At 38.9% G+C, this 22,538-nt stretch overlaps 2 protein-coding genes across 6 annotated transcripts in view; one reads left to right on the top strand and one right to left on the bottom strand.

The window, feature by feature from the left end:
- LOC122726439 overlaps nucleotides 1-8,598 on the top strand; it is a 39,319-nt gene extending 30,721 nt beyond the window's left edge. For 3 of the 4 annotated variants that reach the window (XM_043964166.1, XM_043964151.1, XM_043964157.1), the window contains one exon: nucleotides 6,296-8,598. In XM_043964166.1, coding sequence (XP_043820101.1) covers nucleotides 6,333-7,307 — 975 coding nt within the window. In that variant the 5' untranslated portion in view covers nucleotides 6,296-6,332 and the 3' untranslated portion in view covers nucleotides 7,308-8,598. Of the gene's footprint in view, nucleotides 1-4,412; nucleotides 4,467-6,295 lie in introns of those variants that run through there. The other variant, XM_043964171.1, reaches the window with a different exon arrangement.
- The window catches only part of C1H7orf50 (chromosome 1 C7orf50 homolog), a 356,496-nt gene that overhangs the window by 248,784 nt on the left and 85,174 nt on the right, over nucleotides 1-22,538 (bottom strand). The window contains exon 3 of one of the 2 annotated variants that reach the window (XM_043964182.1): nucleotides 2,258-2,293. The exons of the other annotated variant lie outside the window; for it this stretch is intronic. Within the exon in view, the coding sequence (XP_043820117.1) occupies nucleotides 2,258-2,293 (36 nt within the window). The remainder of the gene's footprint in view (nucleotides 1-2,257; nucleotides 2,294-22,538) is intronic. 2 annotated transcript variants of the gene reach the window in all.

The raw sequence follows: 22,538 nt of genomic DNA, 5'->3' as shown, positions 1-22,538 counted from the left end.
AAGATAAGTTTCCTGCCTGTCCAATCTGCCTCTGCTGGGCCCCACCATGGAGGCTGCTATCTCACCCCCTAACTGGTTCTGCCTGAAGCGTTCCATCCTACCCCACATTCCTCTTCCCTCCAGTGCTATGTAACTGGCCTCCCTCTCCTGTGTCCATGCCCTTTTACTGTCCCATCCCTGAGCCTGCTGGGCAGCTCCTCCTCACTTCTCCCTTAGCAGCCCTTCATGGCTCAGTTCAAGCATCACCTTTCACCAGGTCATTTGTGATTCCCAATCCAACCCGACTGGTAAATTGTTTCCCTTGATTACCTCCTGTTTATTATGTCCATGTCTTGTTTATTTTTCATAGGATCAAAGCATCACAGGATTGCAGACTTAGAGCTAGAAGGGGCCTCAACAATCACCTATTCCACCCCCTAATTTTACATATGAGGAAACTGAGACCCAGGCAAGTTAAATGACTTGCTCAAGGCCACAGACAGTAAATGTCAGAGATGGAATTTGAACCCAGGTCTGCTGACTTCACAGCCAGTGTACTTTCTACTGCACCATGATGGCTATACTGCTGTCTTTCCAATAAAATGTAAACTCCTGGGGGCAGCTAGGTAGTACAGTGGATAAAATACCAGCCCTGGATTCAGGAAGACCTGAGTTTAAATCCAGCCTCAGACAGTTGACACTTACTAGCTGTGTGACCCTGGGCAAGTCACTTAATCCCAACTGCCTCACCAAAAAAAAAAAAAAAAAAGTAAACTCCTGGAGGGCAGAGGCTGTCTCATTTTGTCTTTGTATGCCCTAGCATCTAGCACATTGGAATTACTTAATAAATGCTAGATGGCATGGTGAATAGAGGGCTAGACCTGGAGTCAGGAAGACCTGAGTTCAAATCTGGCCTCAGGCCCTTATTAGCTCTGTGACCTTGGGCAAGTCGTTTCATTTCAATTTGCCTCAGTTTCCTCATCTGTAAAATGGGAATCATAATCATACCTACCTCCCAGGCTTCTTGTAAGGATCAAATGAGATACTAATTGTAAGGCACTTAGCACAGAGCCTGGCACATAGTGAGTACTATGTAAGTGTTTAGTCATTTTCAGTAGTGTCCAATGCTTTATGACCCCTTTTTTTGTTGCTGTTGTTTTTGGTGAGGCAATTAGGGTTAAGTGACTTGCCCAAGGTCACACAGCTAGTTAAGTATCAAGTGTCTGAGGCCAGATTTGAAGTCAGATCCTCCTGAATCCAGGGCCAGTGCTTTATCCACTGCGCCACCTAGCTGCCCCTATGACCCTTTTTTTGGGGGACTGGAGTAGTTTGCCATTTCCTTCTCCAGCTTATTTTACAGATGAAGAAACTGAGGTAAACAGGGTCAAGTGACTTTCCCAGGGTCACACAGCTAGTAAGTATCTAAGGTCAGATGTCAACTCATGAAGATGTCTTCCTAACTCCAGGCCCAGCACTCTATCTTCTGCACCACCTAGCTGTCCAGTATAAATGTTAGCTGTTATGATGATCCCAATGACTGAATGACTTGAGAGAACCTCAGCTTTGCTTCCAGTTTTCTGCAGCACCTATCAGAGTATTATAATATTTCTAATAATGCAGTGCTGCAGCTGGTTTTCCATGCCTCACACAACACAATGGCTGACTGAGGGTCGCTTCTGTTAGGTTTTGGAGTATGACCAAGGACACATGCTTAGGCAGAACATTCAGACAAAAAACAGGCCATCCTCATTTCACCCTGCCTAAAATCTGAACCTGGCTGTGTAAGAGTATGGGACAGGTTGATGGTAACTCCAGATAATCCACAAAGCATAAACCTGAAATGTGACATAATTTGTCTCCTGAGTCAAAGTATTCCGACAGTCTCTGGCTATTCAAAACAAAACAAAACAAAACAAAACAAAACAAAACAAAACAAAACAAAACAAAACAAAACAAAACAAAACACTGATTCTCAAGCATCCAAGGAGAAGCAGATAGTCCCAATCAATCCAAATTTAACATCTTGTGCCCTTTAATCCATTCTGATTAGGATAATTTTATATTCTACCCATGGTAAATGGTCACAAGATTTTCTTGCCAATTTACCTTAAAGAAAAATTCAGATTTCTGAATTCCTCTGAGGACAGTCCATGCTCTTAATTTCTAAGTCTTGCTGGAATCACCAGTGGTGATTATTCACTATTTTACTCACTGGAAAAGAGCTGATACTGAAATGCTATAACCACGGCCCTTCAAAAAAAAAGAGTTGGAGACATACCTGAGAAACTTCTGTATCCAAAAGGTCTGAGGATATCTGGGAAAGAGAGGAAAGGGGAATTATAAATTATTGATTCAACTTTAAAGGTATTAATGTATTATATTAATACAAGGTTAGTGACTGGGTACAGGGAGTGGGGATGCATTTCTCCATCAAAATTAAATGGAATTTGAACATGATTAATGCCAATAGGGAGCAGGTCCAGTGAGAAAAAAACAATATTAGGGAGTGGATCTGGGATTTCATTGCTGTAAGGAACTCCTCTCCTGGCAAGGAATTGCATTTACCAAAGCAGATCAGTACAGAGTTTTAGTCGGCTGACTGGGGCACTGAGCGGTTCAGTGACTTTTCCAGCATCACACAGCCATACAGTATGGGTCAGAAGCAGCACAGGTCCCCAAGCCTTACAGGATTTGGAGAAAGCTCAGAGCTCTCTATCTACTACATCATGCTTCCTCTAGAAATCTAGGTCAATACCCAACTTTTTACCCTTTTTCCCCCTAACTTGCTATTCTGGTTCATTGAACAAGCTAACAGCCCACCTTATTTCTCACCTTAGTGAACACTGTTTTTTTTTCGAAAAAGAAACCACTGGCAACCTCACTGTTCAAATTAGACTAGTTCATGACAAGCCCCTCCAGGAGAATTATGGCTTTTTCTCTGGGAGTTGACGCCAACCTTGTATCAGGTAACTTAAGGTTACCTATAACTATGATAGGATAACTTCTCCATGTTTTGGATGTGACACTCAAGAAGGTCCCTTGGTAAAAGTTTACTGATGCTGAATGTCATGCATGGTTTTATAGGATCTAAAGCTAGAAAGAACCTTACAGAACATTTTACCGCAACCTTGCATTTTGTAGAGGGGAAATCCAAGGCCCAGGGTGGTTTAAAGTCATTTGCCCAACATCAGCACTGGGAAGAAGAAGCAGAGCTAGGATCTGAATGAAGTTGGGTCTTCTAACTCCAAATTCAGGGCTCTTTTTACTACCATACCCTCCTTCAACTTCTACTTTTGATTTTGAAAAAGCAATTTAAAAATTTTGCCATGCAGAAGGGATTGTGTTAGATGCCAAGGGAACTACCAAAGTTCTGAAGACAAGTGAGGCAGCCTGCTTTAGTGCAAAGGGCACTGCATTTGGAGTCAGAAGACCTGGCTTCCAAATATCTTATAGAAAGGACTGTCATTTTCCACATGTCCACTTCTTTGGGCCTTAATTTCCTTATCTTTACATGGAGGAGGTTGGGTGAGAACTTCTCTAAGTCCCCCCCACCAAGGGATGAAACAGATCTTGAAGATTATCTCATCCAAACCCTTATTAAATAAGCAGAAAAGGAAACTGGGGTACAGAGAAATTAAATGCCTTATTCATAGTCACAGAGAGACAAGGTAATGAGGCTGAGATTTGCATCCAAGTCCACTGACTCTTTTTTTTTTTTTTGGTGGGGCAATGAGGGTTAAGTGACTTGCCCAGGGTCACACAGCTAGTAAGTGTCAAGTGTCTGAGGCTGGATTTGAACTCAGGTCCTCCTGAATCCATGGCTGGTGCTTTATCCACTGCACCATCTAGCTGCCCTCCACTGACTCTTTCCAGTTCACTACATTGATACTAAGTCCAAAGAAAAGTTCCAAAAAGCACTTGAACAATGATGGCATTATTGGTATAAGTGTACTGGTTTTCAAAAAAAACTACTTTGAAAGAGACAAGATTCATTGAAAAAGACAAGTGTGTGTTTGGGGGGGAGGGGCGGCATGGCGGTGTAGCTGGGTGGCGCAGTGGATTAAAGCACTGGCCCTGGATTCAGGAGGACTTGAGTTCAAATCCAGCCCCAGACACTTGATACTAGCTGTGTGACCTTGGGCAAGTCACTTAACCCTCATTGGAAAGAAAGAAAGAAAGAAAGAAAGAAAGAAAGAAAGAAAGAAAGAAAGAAAGAAAGAAAGAAAGAAAGAAAGAAAGAAAGAAAGGAAGGAAGGAAGGAAGGAAGGAAGGAAGGAAGGAAGGAAGGAAGGAAGGAAGGAAGGAAGGAAGGAAGAAAGAAAGAAAGAAAGAAAGAAAGAAAGAAAGAAAGAAAGAAAGAAAGAAAGAAAGAAAGAAAGAAAGAAAGAAAGAAAGAAAGAAAGAAAGAAAGAAAGAAAGAAAGAAAGAAAGGAAGGAAGAAAGAAAGAAAGGAAGAAAGGAAGAAAGGAAGAAGATGACAAATTGTGGTATGTATGGAACTTCCCCCACCCCTGCAAAACAAGAACAAAAACAAAACAAAACAAAACAAACAAACAAAAAAACTAACCAATCACATTATTTTATAGAAAATGTAGGTTTCAAATAAAATATGCATTCTTCATGGCAAATCAGTTCTGTAATCTGCAATGACTCTACTTCTTCAGGGATATTTATTTATCACATAAAGTATATGCAAACTATCATTTTTCAGTTCTACTCACCAAGCCTTCAGGTATTCTATTAAAGTTATACCTCTGAATTTATGGTCTTCAATTTCCTTTGAATAAATAGCAATTATATCTTGCAACACAGGCTACTATTTAGTTAAAAGAAAAAAAAGAGAAGCCATTTTGTATGGAAACAGAATTATTAGAGTGATACATGATGGGACCATTATAGCTAACAGTCTGTCAACACTGTTGGTGAAACCCCTAACTTTGGGAATTTACAACTCAGCAGTAAAAATGTACTCCAGGCTGAAAAGGAATAAATCAGATTGCAATCCGATGGAGATTATTTTTAAAAATATGATGCCTGCTATGGCCACACTGTGAAATTTTCTACCATTTCCATAAGAGAATTTTTAAAAAATTTAAAATGCATGAGAGTTCTAAAATATGAAACAAAAATACTCAAATCCAGAACTAAAATAGATCAGAGACTAAGAATTAAATCTTATAATTATTCTTTGCTCTTTCTACGGTTTTGTCTTTGGAATTTGAGTAAAGTTCCTAATAATATAGCATATAAGCTACATTTAGAATAAATTATAGACTGAAGGAAGGAAAAAAAAAATTCCTTGGTGGGAAAAGGAATGGGGAAGTTACTCATATTATTTTGGTTTATGACTCAAATCTTGGAGAGCATCAGATATGATGTCTTCAACAGGGATAGTCCACCCCAGAGGGTGGAAAGGAAAGGAAACCACCATTTGCCACACTCCTGGTTTGAAATCCAAATATTATATACACTAATGTGTACCATCTCTTCTCCTGATGACTTACTGACCCCCTAGGGTACTGAGCCATTTGCAAACATGAAGGAGTCGCAATGTGTCTGTGTATGTGGGAGGACATATTTATACCTGACAGATTAGTTGGTATTTTTATGGGGGGGGGGGTATACATACACACACACACACACACACACACACACACACACACACACACACACACACACACCAAGAGAGGCATGCATGGCACACAGGCAAGCAGAAAGATAAAATTCCCTTGATCAAAAATATCTCATTCCATTCACTGGAAGTAGATTTATATCGAGTAACTCCTCCCCTGTGACATATAAGAAAGGTACTGTATATTGATCGTTCACACATTGGTATCAGTTATTTTAATTGGCTCAATTCTTTACTGAGACTAGCCTCAGTGAATGGGAATTTTAATGGGAAGGGAAGGCCTTTTGGGTAGATGAATGCTTATTTGAGTACATGAGGCACATGGGGAAAGACAGACTAGAGGGGGTATGGGAGCGCAGGTACCTGGAGAGAAAGTGGAGGGTCAGAGGAACCTATTTTGCCCATTTTTAGCAATCTTATATCTTTCACTCCAATTTTTAAAAATGGATATTAGGAATTATACTTCTACTAGGAACCTCTAGCACCTGCCTTAAAGAGTGCCCCAGGTTTCCTGAAACTTGCTGTCCACAAAAGAAAGCGATAGGAAACAAGCTTTCTTCTGGCGCTGAGGTCCAAACCCTCAATACCTTCTTTTAAAATGATGACCGTCCTGTTAACGGCCAGCCATCCACCCTTAGTGGTTGAATCAACAAGAGGTCATTTCTGGATCTGTTTCTTTTACAGATTGTGACTTTGTTTCCCTCAAGCCCTTCCTCGGAGGATGATCTCACACAACATGACGTGGATAAAATATCCAAGTAAAGAACTCATTGAAATCGAGGATATCATAAGGTCACAGAACATAATATCAAGATTTATGCACATCTACATAGCACTGTTTGTCCCGACAAGTCTGGTGGCGGGCATATTCAACCTAACCACCTTCATAAAGAGGCGTGCTATACTAGGAAAGCTGGACCTGTATCTTTTGGATTTGACTGTGACCAACCTTCTAGTGACCCTGTTTTCATTCACTGCCATAACTAGACCAGAATACATAGTGACCACCAACCTGAACTGTGGGGCACTCTCTTTTTTCTTCAACATTTGTTACTACAATGCTCAATACATTCAGATTGCCATGTTCTACACATTCCTGATCCAGGATTATTTGATGTGTCTGAGGGTGGTAACACTGATCAAAAAGCCATTGGGATACTTGAGCCTTGTCTTTGCTTGTGCTTTTAGCAGCTCTCTGGGAGGTGTGATGCTTCTAGGCACAACTGGCTCATTACTTGAAAGTACCCTGTGTCAGGTGGACCCCCTGACAGCCTGGCCCGAATATGAGATTGTCAAATTCAGCCTGGGTTTTGGGGTGGCACTGATTATAGAAGTGGTTTTCTTTACCCTGCTCATTGGGAAGCTGGCACAGAGAGACGTTACTCCACAGAAAGACAACATGCCCACTTACAGGGTCATGCTGACCATCACCCTGGTTATGTTTGCCTGTCGTCTCTTTTACAACATTATGCTACTCAACAGGTCCAGGCTCAAACTTCAGAGGGATAATGGTTCTCCCAGAGATGAGCTCATCATGAATATTGCGGAACTAGTCCTCTTTGGTGAGAGTTGTGCGAGCAACCTGGCCATTCTTTTTCTTCATAAACCATGCAGACTTGCCCTGAAGAAAAGCCTACGAAATCTAACCAAACGGTGCCGAAGGGAAGAAGAGAACCACAATGGCATGCCCTTGTAGAGAGGAAGCTAAAATGCATCTGTATCAATACATGGTAGAGAAGGGCAACACTGGCAATAGATTAGTTGCTCAGCCTTTCAAGAGGAGTGTGATCCATCTGTTGAAACTCCAAATTTGTACTGTGAGATCAAGCAGAGAGGATATGATGTCTAGGCAAGAGACTGTAGGGATTTTGTTATTCGCTACTGGATTCCAGATCATCCACAAATATTCCTAAATGCCCCTAAATGCCTCCATCTAAATGAAAAATCATCCTGGAAGACAGCCAGTCTTTCAAAGCTCCCTCAGAAGTTAAAACTGGTGCCAAGCTACCTGAATACATTCACAATGCATTCAATAAAAGCAAGCCATAATATATTGAGATACTTAAGCAATATTTCACCTTTCCCAGTTTGCTTTGTTAGCTTTTAAAATATTCTATTCATTGAAAGTGAGTATGAAAACAACAGAGAGGATAAAGCACATACAGAAGCAACTGGTTCTCAAAAGATTAGCTGAATAAACAGCATAAGCCAGAGAAACCGGGTTAATGTATTACTAAGAATAAAATATGGTGGGTTTTTTTCCTACATTATAATAAACTGAGGTTAAAAAGTTATCACTCAGGGCAGCTAGGTGGTGCAGTGGATAGAGCACGGGTCCTAGATTCTGGAGGACCTGAGTTCAAATGCAGCCTCAGACACTTGACACTTAACTAAGCTGTGTGACCCTGGGCAAGTCACTTAACCCTCATTGCCCTACCCCCCACCCAAAAAAAGTTATCACTCACATTTAAAAGTAGTTTTTACGGTGCTGATTCAGTGATAACAATGGAACAATGTTCTGTTTGCTGTAACATGCTATAGTAGAAAGAACAGTCAATTAGGACGGAGGATACCAAGGTTCTGGTCTCAAAACTCTGAGACCAACTATGATTTTGTAGAAGTTCCTTTTCAACTTATTTTACATAACAAATGCCTTTCCTATTTACCCATATTAGAGGATTACAAGATCAAATGAGAGCACAAGCATGCAAGTATTTTAGAACTTATAAAGTAGGATACACAAATGCAGGGTATATTTACTATGAATAGTCCAGGACTGGCCTGGTGTCAGGAAGGTAAACTAAAATGAAATTAATTTCACTTAGCATGGCCTGAACTTTACTGTAGTCCTTTAGTGTTATTTGTTATAAATCCAAGAATCATTCTTGATGCCAATGGTTTTATATGTGAAATATGCATCAAAATAATTTCTCTTAAGTTAAAGAATGTGTACTCAACTGCCAAGTGGGTTTTGTGAGGCAGGAATAAAAAATATATGTATTTTAAAAAATTCTAGTTTGCTTCATTCATTCCCAAATACTACTAGGAGACAGACGCTACAGTGGATTTTGTAAAGGACACAAAGGTGAATGAAACATGGTTCCTGGTTTCATGGGATTTCCAATCTACTGGGGAGAATGCATATCAATGAAAATTGCCATGAGGTACAACAAGAGATCTCTTTATTCCAGCAGATCAGGTAAAGAGTGATGGAAGAAAAGACATTTAAGCTGCACCTTGAAGAAGGCGTAAGAATTTCACCTGGCAGAGACGGCAACAAAAGGCATTGAAAGAAGAATTTTCCCTTTTTTTTAAATTCAATTTTATTTTATTTTCAGTTCCAAATTCCCTTTCCTCCTCTCTCCTCTGCCATACTAATTGAGAAGACAAGAAAAATAAAAACCCACTACAAATATGTATAGACACATAAAACAAATGTCTACATTAGCCATAAGGTAGGAGGAAACTACATGAATGAAAAGGCTGAGGTGGGAAAAGATGAAACATCTGACAAACAATGAATAGCTCAGCTTGTGGGAAACTAGCAGTCATGTCGACATAGGAGTTCTTAACCTGGGATTAGTGAACTTGTTTTTTAAAAGCCTTTTAATAATTGTGTTCCAATGTCATCTGTTTCCTCTGTAATTCTACTTTTTAAAATTTGTGCATTTAAAAGTACTATTCTGAGAAGCGGCCCATAAACTTCACCAGACTACTAATGGGGAACAAATCCACAAAAATGGTTAAGACCTCTTGACAGAGATAGGATTGGAATTGTAAACTAGAGATGATATTAAGTTAGGCAGTGTGGAGATACTGAAGATTTTATGGGAGGTAATTATCTAATTTAGGTGTTAGAGGAAGATTAAGCTCGAGGTAATGTAGGGGGTAACTGAAGATAGTAGACAGTAGAGGTTATGAGGGAGGGGAATGCAAAAATAACCATTAGAATGCTATTATAATAGTCTGGGCATGAAGCAATACAGGCTAGAATTAGGGTGGGGATAGGATTGGAAAGACAGGGATATATGTAAGCTACTACCAAAGGCATAGGTCATGGACAGTGACTGGAAGTGGAGAAGTAAGGGAAAGGGAAGAGTCAAAGATCTCTGAAGTTCTGAGCTTGGTACCATTAAGAGCAATTGAGGGCAGCTAGATGGCGCAGTGGAGTCAGGAGTACCTGAGTTCAAATCCAGCCTCAGACACTTAACACTTACTAGCTGTGTGACCCTGGGCAAGTCACTTAACTCCAATTGCCTCACCCAAAAAAAAGAAAAAAGAAAAACCTAAGACCCAAGCTCTAATTCAGATATTAGCTCTAAAAGGGAGTTAGACCCCAGTTAATGGATAACTTATACTAGGTTCTTGTACCCATAGAAATCAGTGTCCATAACGGGAACAGAGGGAGAGAGGCCATGATGACCTTAGACTAAAATGACAAGGCTATAGAAATTCTAAAGAAAAATGATTATATTTTGAAACTAGCCATGGGAATCAGAGACATGCGCAGAAAAGGCCAAATTTGTCCCCAGATTCACCTTATGACGTGTAAACCCCCAAAACACACCTCCACTGAAAAAGGTACCCACCTCGGGGGTTGGCTTAGGACCCCAGGAACTCCAAATTAGGATAAGCCCTCCCCTGTAACACCCCTAAGTGGAGGATATTATAATGAGTAGAATGGGCCCTCCCCTGTACCTCCACAAGGTGGAGATTATTATAATGAGACTGATAATCAGTTTATCCATACTATAACTATAACTCTTTCCTTTCCTTATTTGAGAGATACCTTTCCAATATTCTGGTTCTCTCCCTGTGGTCACCCACAGTATTGCAATAAAACTTGGGAAACTGAGTCACTGAGTCTTGTAATTCTTTTGGGACAATCAATTTGACTCCAAATTCCATCCTGCATCAATGCCATGTTTATGAACCTGGCTGCTTATTAGCCTAGGAGATAAGATTGCTAAAATTTGAAAACCTTGGAGAAATGCATCTTACCTCTCCCCAAACCCACCAATACAAAGTCTCACCCAGAGGAGCATGATTTTAGTAGCAGACCTTAGTGACCAGCTAGTTCAACCCCTTCATTTTATTGGATAAGGAGACTTAAGTCCATCGTGTTGAAAATATCATCTCCAAAGTCATGCAAACAATTAGGTAGCAGAGCTTGGATTCAAAATCAGTTTCTCTAACTCCAAGCCCAATATTCTTGTTTCCTACACCACCCTGCCTCCCTGGTAATCTGAAATCCAACTGTTAGGAGCTCCCTGGGGAGGAAAAAACAACAAAGAATACTGAGCAAAGAAATCCCAATTGCTAGGCTTCTCTTGCCTTTTTAGTCATTAACACCTTGGTGCTAATTTCTTTCATTAGACAGCTTTCCTTAAATTGGAACACTAGGGTGATAGAGGGGAGAAGTGGGGTATCAAGAGAGAAAAATTGTGAAGAGGAGGTGAGAAGGACCTTTGCTTCTTTCAGTCTTGTCGGGGCCTGCTCTTTCACATAAGGGGAGGAAGCAGAATCATTTGCTAAGATCTAGCCACACCCTCTCCTGCCACTCCCCACCCCCCAGTTCACTTTTGTTACCTGTCAAAATTCAGAGAAATGAGCAGATTCCATTTGTTCTCTACACTATTTAGTGCTTGATCCACACTGGTATTTTTTTTCCCTCATAATCAAAACGTCCACCTTGTGATCATGGTTAAGTATCAAATATGTTATAATAAGAACTGAGACAGAGTAAGAAAATAAAGGAAGAAGCTAAGACAGCAATGTATCCCAGGAACGGCAAGAAAGCAAAATGTTCAGATAATAGTTTGACAAATCACAGGTCCCCAAGGGCCTGAACTTAGTTCAAGGACTTGGAAATTTAACAAATGAAGCCCGGAAATTCAGAATTTCATCCTTTCCCTTGTACAGTGACTGGCACGTAGTAGACAATAAATATTGACTGGTTTTATTCCTCATAACAAAATCTTTGGGATAAGATTCATAAGTAGATGAAAGGAAAACCTTTTAAGTCTCTAAATTTATTACCTAGCAACATCTCAGGAAACAATGTACCAATTTTAATTCAATTGGTTAAATCCAGCAGAAAGGGTCTGATCACTGTAACTGGACATTCTGTGTGACTAGTTTTAAGCTATTGTTCAGTTGAAGAAAGGTCCTAAAGATAAGCTAAGTATACATTAAATTCTAAGACACTGGTGTCCAAGACAGGCAAGTCATTTAACCCTCAATTCCCCTTCTATAAGAGTAAATGACTGGGCTAGATGATTGTTGGTGCTTCTGAATGCTAACTTTCTGTTTCCTACCATATCTGGTACTCCTTTCCAGTGAGCCTCTAACTCATTCTCAAATGCCTTCAAAGGGGCATCTCCGCAGTAGCTATACAGTTGATAATTCCAAGGACCCTAAAGGCAGAGTGGTAGAAGATCCCGATTTTCTAAGCATCTTCTATCTTCAAAGTATGTCTTCCATGAATTGTGTACTAGTAATTGAAAACTTGTCTAAGTTAAATAGCTATGCACTAATATAGTGTTGCTCAAACTTCCTATTGGTCCATCTGTTCTGGAAAACATTTTGGAATTGTGCTAAAAAGTGACTATATATATATATATACACATATATATACATATATGTGTGTGTATGTGTACATAATATACACACACATACACACATGTGTATACACATGTGTATACATTCATCTACACACATACATACCCTTTGTCACAGAGGTATATAAACCCTAAAGAGGTCAAAGCAAATATGTTAATAAAGAACTGGGCCATCAATAAGATCCTAGCTTCTTCAACGTTGGGTCATGACCCTATATGGGGTCATAAAACTGAATGTGGGGGTCACTAAAGTCTTGGTTCTGAACATACAACATGTGCACTTTATACTGAGCATGCTGTCATGCGGTCAAGTAAAAATTTCTCAGGCAAAAACGGGATCGCAAGTGGAAAAAGTTGAAGAAGCACTGAACCAGACGACCATCAACTAAGGCACAGCTAAACAAAATCGTGGAACAAGAACATAAGGGAATATTACTATGCCAGAAGAAACTATGACTATGAAGAATTCAGAGAATCTTGTTAAGACTTATAGGGCCTGATACAAGGTTAATAAATGCTGACAAGCATTCTGGCAACAGCACTACTGAATTTCCTTCTGGCGCTTAGCACTTACAACTAAACCCTATTTTCATTGGTATTATCTCAAGGCAAAAAAAACAAGTCAGTGTGTTGTTATAGGGAGCTGTAACCAGCCTGAAGGGAAGATCCAAATGAAGATAATCAAAGCTCAAAGAAAGAACTGGCTATACCTGGCCAGGGTATTCTCTGTGTTGTAGTCTGTCCCCTCAAAGTGGTCACAAGGACAGGAGCCAAACTGAGGGTGGTGAAGTGTGAACTAAAAAGCCCAGTGAGATCTCAGGCAGATTTCCACTGGTGTCCATTCTGAGAAGCCAACAGACATCTTTCTCAAGTTGCTCTTATTAAAAATTAAAATGAGATTAAGTGGAAAAGTCAGTGCGTACTTCTGTAGCTTCAAATAAGATATGGGTTGAAAACATCACGTTCCAACTAATGCCATTGTTGGTGGAGTTGTAAATCAATCCAATCATTCTGGAGAGAAATTTGGAACTATGCCCAAAGGGCTATGGGGCTGTGCATACCCCAATACTAGATCTGCATCTCAAAGAAATCATAAAAAAGGGAAAAGGACCCACACGTACAAAAATATTTCTAGCAGTACTCTTTATGGTGGCAAAGAACTGGAAATCGAGGGGATGCCCATCAGCTGGGGAAAGGCTGAACAAGTTGTAGTATATGAGTGTAATGGAGTACTATTGTGTTATAAGAAATGATGAGCAAGCAGATTTCAGAAAAACCTGGAAAGACTTAAGTGGACTGATGCTGAGTGAAGTGAGCAGGACTGGGAAAACGTTGTACACAGTAACAGCAACATTGTGTGATGACCAACTGTGATAGACTTGGCTCTTCTCAGTCAATGATCTAAGACAGTTCCAAAAGACTCATGATGGAAAATACTCTCCACATCCAGAAAAAAAAAAGAACTGTGGAATCTGAATGCAGATTGAACCATACTATTTCTACTTTTTTTTTCTTTTTTGAGGTTTTTCCCTTTTGTTCTGATTCTTCTCTCACAACATGACTAATGTGGAAATGTGTGTGATTGTACATATATGGCCTATATCAGATTGCTTTCTGTCTTGGGGAGGGTGGGGAGGGAGAAAAATTTGGAATTCAAAAGCTTATAAAAACAAATGTTAAAACTATCTTTACATTATTAAGATTGAAAAAAAAGAAAATATCATGTTCCCTAGCAATGAGGTAATCAGGATTGTTTAATCTTTACCACTCATTTTATAGATGAGGAAACTGTTGGTATTCAGTTGTTTTAGTCATATCTGACTCTTATGGGGTTTTCTTGACAAAGATACTAAAATGGTTTGCCATTTCCTTCTCAAACTCATTTTACAGATGAGAAAACTGAGACAAACAGGGTTAAGTTACTCACCCAGGGTCACACAACTGGTAAGGCTAGATTTAAATGCAGGAAGATAAGTCTTTCTGACTCCAAGCCCAGCATGTTATCCACTGTGTCATCTAACTGCCCAAAGAAACTGAGGCCCAGAGAAATTAAGTGATTTAAGATTACATAGAGTGGCAGTCAGAACTAGAACCCACCAGGTCTCTTGATTTCCATTTACTATCATATGATGCTATGCTCATTATACTATACTGTGTCTGTCCCCTTGGGGTAAGATTTAGGGCCCTGAAACTGGATTCTGTAACTCTAGAGGCCAAGACTCAATGAAGGCAAGTTTCACTTTACCATTATGAGGTCTCCTGCCTGGAAGAAACAGCTGATGTCAGGAGAAATCCTAGCAACCATCCAGGGAAGTCAGCACAGCCAACACCAATAAGATTGGTCTTTTATGACAGCTATAAAATACTCATCTGAGCAAGTAAATGTGGATTTGCTTTTAATATCAACAAGAAGAGGCCAAGGACATAATGCTGAGTAAGAAGATGTAGCACTCCCACCCTTTTAAAATTCCTTTTCATGAATTGAATGCTGTGTAATTATAAAAAAACCAAGCTTAGCTTGGGAGAAGAGCTGAGAAAACACACAATTTTCCCCTCTTGGAAAAGGTGGGGAACTATGGGTATAAAATACTAGATATGCTGTGTGCCACAGTTAATATGCTGGTTGGTTTTGTTGAATTTTTCTGTCTCCTTTTAAATCTGTCATAAGCTATAGCTCAGTAGACCGCGAAAAGGATATATTCAGAAAAGATGATGAAAAAACAAAACTTATCAATAAAAACTAAATTTCTTTTAAAAAGTCTTTTTCATGATGGAAAGAGCTAAAAGATGAAATTTTAGATCTACCATGCTTATTAGACCAGCCTGAGAGAAGCGATGGTGTTTAAAGCATTTTATTTACCCCGTAAAAGTCTGTTGATTTCTGTATACACACAGAAGAAATCTTCAAAGATGGCAATTAGGGACTAATTGTTTCTTACTGCAAAACAGAGAGCCTGCTACTGCTCTGATAAAAGCCCAACACTAGTTTAAATGGGGTTTAGTTTTAAGTGCTGAGCACAAACGGAAGGAAATTCAGTGGTGTTGTTGCCAGAACGCCCTTCGACTTAGCCCACTTGTTCCCAGGCTTGGCAGAACAAATGGTCATAATTAGAGATTCCCACTGTACTTGGCAGAGACTGATATCCTGGGTGGTTCTGAAGAAAGCAAGATAGGCTTAAACCATTCTGGTCCAAAATAAATATTTACTTAATGACATGTAACCTTGTCCTACATACATTGTATCCATGTGGAACATAGTGTTTCAATGTTTAGCTATAAGTGAGATGGACTAAAGATGGAGCAAGACCTGATCCTGAGAGGGAGGAGAGTATTTTTCAGAAATAAAGTTTTTTTGGAAACAAAGATGCCAATCAACTGGAGAATAGAAGAACAAATTGTGGTGTTGGATAAACAAAATGGACAAATGGACAAACAAAATTAATATAATGAAATATTATTTTGCTGAAAAAAATTGACTAGAGAAATATGGAAAGACTTGCCTGAACTGATGCAAAGAGAAGTAAGAAGAATGAAGAAAACAACATACAACAATTTCAATGGAACAACCACCACAAAACAATAAAAAATGAACACTGCAAGAAAGAAAAGAAAAGAGGGAGTTAGTTGCCTGTGCTAGTGAGAGGTAGGTGTCTTGCCTCGCGTCACAAAGCCAGTATGTGTCAGAGGTGGGACCTAAATCCAGGTCTTTCTAATACTGAGGCTGGCTCTCAATCCATTACACTACACCATGCAACTGGAAAGATGATTTCCAATAATACTTTTGAGTCAGTGTTATGAAAGTCATTGGGAGCTAGAAAGAGAAAACATCTGACTTCAGTCTCTAACAGAACTGGAGCCATTTTCTCTACTTAATTCTCCTTGCCATTTGTTAAATTTCAAAAAAGGTAGAAGTATCTAAACATCTATAAATCATTGCCTTTCCTGATTGATCATTGGAGCTTCCCTCCAAAGTTCCATGCTTTCTCTCCTTGCATTATCTAACTTAGCCCTTCACCTCATAGAATAGAACTACTGGGTCAAGAATGAAAAGAAAAGAGAATAAACACTTAGACATTTGAGTGTGTCTCTCTAACAATGTGCTAAAGCCAAGGAAAATCGATAAATTTTTTTTGAGGTTTGTCTAATTCTCCTTTAAAGTGACTAAATTAAATTATATATACAAACTGAATATGACGTATAATTATATAGAACTATATAGAATCTACTATATCTAGACAAGCAGCAGAACATACTACAAAGAGTGGGATATAGCAGAAAACTTGATGGACCTCGGAGTCAGGAGACCTGGTCTCAAAGCTCAGCTATAATACTTACTTGTTGTAGGACTGTGGAGAGGCAAGACATTTGACTTTGAGTGTCACTTTCCTCATATAAAAATTAGGGTTAATAATGTTTACACTATCTATTTCACCAGGGTTTCTCAAAAGAAAAAGCTTTTTAAGCCTGTGATGATTATGAGGAAGAGGACGATGAAATGGATGAGGAGGAGAAAGAGGAGGAGGAAGGAAGGGTAAGGAATAAGTATTTATGTAGTGCCTAGAACATGCCAGGCACTGTTATGTGCTTTACACAAACATTATCTCATCTGATCGAAACAACAATCCTACAAGGTAGGTGGTATTATGATGCCCATTTTACAGTTGAGGAAACTGACAAACAGAAGTTAAGTGACTTGCCCACGGTCTATAAGCTAGTGAAGAAAAGGAGGAAGAGGATAGTCTAGGATTCTACAGTCCTTCAGTTTTCTGAAGGCTCACAATATTTATTGTTAGCTCCTCCAGAGATACAAGAATATGAGTGTACTTTATTTTAGGATAACCTTTTAAAAACCTTGTATTCAAACTTTTAAACATAAAGATGATACTCTAGTACTCATATAGATGGGTGATATCACTGGGTTTAGTTGTTTTCCAATGATGCAGATCCCAATCTAGCCTGGGCAGCTTTTGTCCTCTCACAAGTCTGCCACAGGACATCCCCCCAATACACCAAAGATCTTGCCTACTTTCTGCCAACATCAAAAGTGTATCGGGGGGGCAGCTAGGTGGCACAGTGGATAAAGCACCAGCCTTGGATTCAGGACTCCCTGAGTTCAAATCCAGTCTCAGACACTTGACACTTAACTAGCTGTGTGACCCTGGGCAAGTCACTTAACCCTCATTGCCCTGCAAAAAAAAAAAAAGTGTATCAGGGCAGCTAGGTGGCACAGTGGATAGAGCACCAGCCCTGGAGTCAGGAGTACCTGAGTTCAAATCCAGCCTCAGACACTTAACACTTACTAGCTGTGTGACCCTGGGCAAGTCACTTAACCCCAACTGCCTCACTTAAAAAAAAAAAAAAGTGTATCAGGGCAGCTAGGTGGCGCAGTGGAAAAAGCACTGGCCCTGGATTTAGGAGGACCTGAGTTCAAATCCGGCCTCAGACACTTGACACTTACTAGCTGTGTGACCCTGGGCAAGTCACTTAACCCTCATTGTCCGGCAAAAACAAACAAACCAAACCAAACCAAAAAAGTGTATCACTGGTGCATTCTGGCAGTCCACATCTCATCCCTTGCTCTTACTACATGACCAGCCCATCTTCTCTTCCTTATCATAATTACGCTGATTGGGGCAGCTAGGTGGTTCAGTGGATAAAGCACTGGTCTTGGATTCAGGAGGACATGAGTTCAAATCCAGTGTCAGACACTGGACACTTACTAGCTGTGTGACCCTGGGCAAGTCACTTAACCCTCATTGCCCCACAAAAAAAAAAAAAATTACACTGATGACGTTTTTAACTCCTGTTTTTGTTTTTTCTTTTTGCAAATACAAAATAGTTTATTAATCATCTTTAAAACAAAATACATCTCTGCATACTATAAAACTCTTAGAGAAACTTTTATATGCTGTAGTATCTAAGATTTAGTAACAGTTTTATGGCAGGAACTAAAAAATTATACAGTGAGACTAGAATTATTTGTTGGTTTAAGCATTTTGCATATTTAACTAACTGACCACATCAACCTGACATAATTACTATAAGAAAGTCAGGTTGAAAAAAAAATGGTCCTGATTCAGGAGGTGTTTTTGTACCTTTTAAGTCTCAGTGACTAAATGCACAGGTTTTTATCATTAAAGCATTACAATCTGTTTTGTAAATAAAGATTAGCTAGATATGCACAAAAGGCCATTTTTTTAAAAGATATCCTTTGGGGCAGCTAGGTGGCAGTGGATAAAGCACCGGCCCTGCAGTCAGGAGTACCTGGGTTCGGATCTGGCCTCAGACACTTACCACTTACTAGCTGTGTGACCCTGGGCAAGTCACTTGACCCCAATTGCCTCACTAAAAAAAAATATATATATATATCCTTTGCACAGTCAATGAACTTTCTTCTTTTTCAATAAACATAAAAAATGTTAAAATACTTGGACTACTTTCTACCAATATGTGCTTTGGAGGAATTAATTTCTAATATGTTATTGTTGCATATTATAAATGCAGTTTTTTCCAAAGCATTTACAATTACTAGGACTATTTACTAGTTCACAGTTCAAATGACTATATCAAGTTAGGGAATGAAAGAAATTTTGTGTATGAAGGAATTCTAATTTCATCCATCAGTGCAAAATTCTTTCACAAAAGAGTCTACAGGTGAATGTTTGTGATCTAACAAGCAGATGTCACATGCCAATGACTGAAACCTACACTTTTATGAACTATTCATAATAGAATAGGTGATGGGTTTTTTAAATGACTCTGCTGTAGTTGTCTACCACGTTATAGTCTCTCTCTCATATAAATATATATATATATATAATTTATTGATTTAAAGTTTTGAGTTCCAAATTCTATCACTCTCTCATTCCCTCCCTCCCTGCCTTCCCCCTCCCCAAGGTTGCAACCAATCAGTATAGGTTATACATGTGCAATTATGTAAAGCATTACCATATTAGTCATTTTACATAAAAAGACTCAAGTAAAAAAAAGAGAAAGCGCAAAATAGTATGCTTCAGTTTGTGTTCAATCTATATCAGTTCTTTCTCTGGAGGTGGATAGTGTGCTTCATCATTAGTTCTTTGGGATTGTCTTGGATCACTGCATTGCTGAGACTAAGTCATTCACAATTGCTATAGAGCGATAATGCTGTCACTGTGCACAATGTTCTGGTTCTGCTCACTTCACTATACATCAATTCATATGAGTCTTTCCAGGTTTTTCTGAAATTATCCTGCTTGTCATCTCTTATAACACAATAATATTCCATTGCAATCATATACCACAGATTGTTCAGTCATTCCCCAGTTGATGAGCATTCCTTTGATTTCCAATTCTTAGTCACCAGAAAGAGTTGCTATAAATATTTTTGTACAATTTTTTTCCCTTTACATAGTTATTATTGTTAACTGTTTCCCTCCATCCTATTCCCTTCCCCATGTTTACTCTATTTTCTATCTTCTGTCACCCTATCCCTCCTCAAAAGAGATTTAGTCCTGACTGCCCCCTCCCCCATTTTACTCCTTTTCTAACAAGGACCTCACTCACTAGATATTGCAGCCTGCATCCACCCCATATGAATCTCACCTATTCCCTACGTGTGATGTTTGAATTCAGTTCTTCAGAGGCTTACATTCCACGTCTTGCTGTAACACTGGGAGAATACTACTATTAAACAGATGGGTCTTTGTTTTCAGTAGAAGCCTGGGGGAACTAAAGATGCTTTGAAATTTCCTAAAGACAACTCAGACCACTTTCTTGTCCTGTTCAACTCTTGGTCCAACTTACTGTTCATCTGCACTGGCTGTCCTACACACACACACACACACACACACTCACACACACACACACACTCACACACTCACACTCATTTTATTTATTCTGAACAATGGGTGTTCTTGACTTTTCCTGTGTGGATGGTCGAGTTAAATTCTTTTGAGTACTTATGAATCTCTTCCAGAAGTCCTCACAAAACTAATAATTTTGAGGTGATTATTCACATTATGAAATGGTTCCCTTTTTTAAAAAGAACATTTCTCAAAGGGTTCTTTTAAAGAGTGAGCACACCATGCACTTAAAATGAATCAACTGACACATTTTATTTTCGCCATGTTGTAGTGAGGAAAGCACTGAACTTAGAATGAGGAGCAATGGAGATCTTCTCTTACTGAGTGACCTTGGACAAGACATGCAATTCCCCTGGGCTTCAGCTTCTTTATCTACAAAAAGAGAGAACTAGACCAGATAACTTTTTAGATTTCTTCTAGCCTTATGATTCTGATGATGCCAGAAATGCTTTATTGCATATATCAGGATGTACCTGCAACATAATTAGACCAACATTATCCACAACTATGGAAATGGAAAAATCTGTAAGGTAATATGGTCAGAAACTATACTAGAAACTTTAAAATGTTCCCAAATCACAATCAAGTGAACAGACAAATACAGTCCCTTCAACACATGTAAGCAATGTCTATTTTTAAGTGACATATCTTGGCTGTTTAAAAAGTTGGCAAAGTTTTTTTTTTTAAAATATCAAGAAGAATTTGTACTTTCTCACGACTTTCAAAATGGTGTTTCAGGCATTTTTTTTTTTAATTTTATTTATTTATTTATTTTTTTAGTGAGGCAATTGGGGTTAAGTGACTTGCCCAAGGTCACATAGCTAGCAAGTGTTAAGTGTCTGAGGCTGGATTTGAACTCAGGTACTCCTGACTTCAGGGCCGGTGCTTTATCCACTACGCCACCTAGCCACCCCTAGTTTCAGGCATTTTTAACACTGGAATGATCTGATGTTCAAAGCTGTCCCCAAAACCATCCAAAATCAAATCTGCTTCATATTATTCATTGGGTTTTTATAAAAACAAGAAAAATTAATAACTAATGGAATCTAATATTTATTTATTAACATTTTATGAATATTAATACATGCCTATTCTATATGTAATATAATATGTGGACACATTTTATGATGCTTGAAGGAACTTTAGAGATCATCTAATTTTTTCTCATCATCAGGAAAAATATATTAAGCTCTTTCTTATTAAGTGCCGGGCATTGCAATAAGTGCTAGGGATACAAAGGAAGTAAAAAACATGGTCTCCGTCCTGGAGAAGAGATAGGAGAGATAATATGCAAACAAGTACAAACAAAACAGGAAGAGGTGAGCAGGGAAAATTCAAAGTATGGGAGAGAGCCATTGAAAAAGAACAGAGGGGGGCAGCTAGGTGGTGCAGTGAATAAAGCACCGGCCCTGGATTCAGGAGGATCAGAGTTCAAATCCAGACTTAGACACTTGACACTTACTAGATGTGTGACCCTAGGCAAGTCACTTAATCCTCATTGCCACACAAAAATAAATAAATAAATAAATGAATATATAAACAGATAAATAAATAAGCAAGTAAATGAATGAATGAATGAATATATAAAAAAATAAACAAAAAATGAATGAATGAATGAATAAATAGAGAGAGAGAAGAAAATGTATAAAAAGGAACAGAGGAGATATAACAGAGAAAGATGGAAAGTTCTTTGTGAGGATCAGCAACAAGGCCAATGTTGCTGTACCATCGAATACACAGTTAAGGGCTTTGAAAGACAAAGAGAGGATTTTATATTTGATTCTGGAGGTAACCAGGAGCCAATGGAGTTTAATGAGTAGGGGATGGCATGGTCAGACTAGTGCTGTACAAGGATGACCTTTGCAGCTGAGAAGAGGATGACTTGAAGTTTCTGGTTGGGAAATGAACTAGGGGCTATTGCAATGGCCCAGAGGTGGGAGATAATGAAGGCCTAAACCAGTATGATGGTTGTTTCAGTTGAGAAAATGGAACACAGAAAATAGATACTGTGAAGGTAGAAATGACAAGTTGAGATTAGGTATGTACAGGTGAAGAGTTGGGGTGACAATGAGGTTATGATCTTCTATGCTGGGAGGATCTTACAGGTGAAACTCTCAATACTTCAACTTACAAAGTTGTTCTATCTTAGATTTAAATTTTTAAAAAGATCTTGGATGATTGAAAGGATCTTAGTGGTACCTTCAACATTAATGGAGATCTGAGAATGGGGAAAGAAAGGTAATGAGCTTTTGGACATGTGTTTGAGATGTCTATAGAACATAACCAATAGGCATTTGGTGACTAGTTCAAGAGAGAAATTAAGACTGGATAAATAGATTTGAGAATAATCAAAACAGAATTGATCACTGAATCCATGGGACCTGACAAAATCATTAAGCCAGATAGTATAGAGCAGGGGTTCTTAACCTAGGGTCTTTAAATTTATTCTAAATATATTGGTGA

Source organism: Dromiciops gliroides, chromosome 1, assembly GCF_019393635.1.
Source record: "Dromiciops gliroides isolate mDroGli1 chromosome 1, mDroGli1.pri, whole genome shotgun sequence".
Classification (NCBI taxonomy): Eukaryota; Metazoa; Chordata; class Mammalia; order Microbiotheria; family Microbiotheriidae; genus Dromiciops; species Dromiciops gliroides.
Note: the sequence above shows the minus strand (reverse complement) of the source record. Positions and strands in the feature narration are given on the sequence as shown.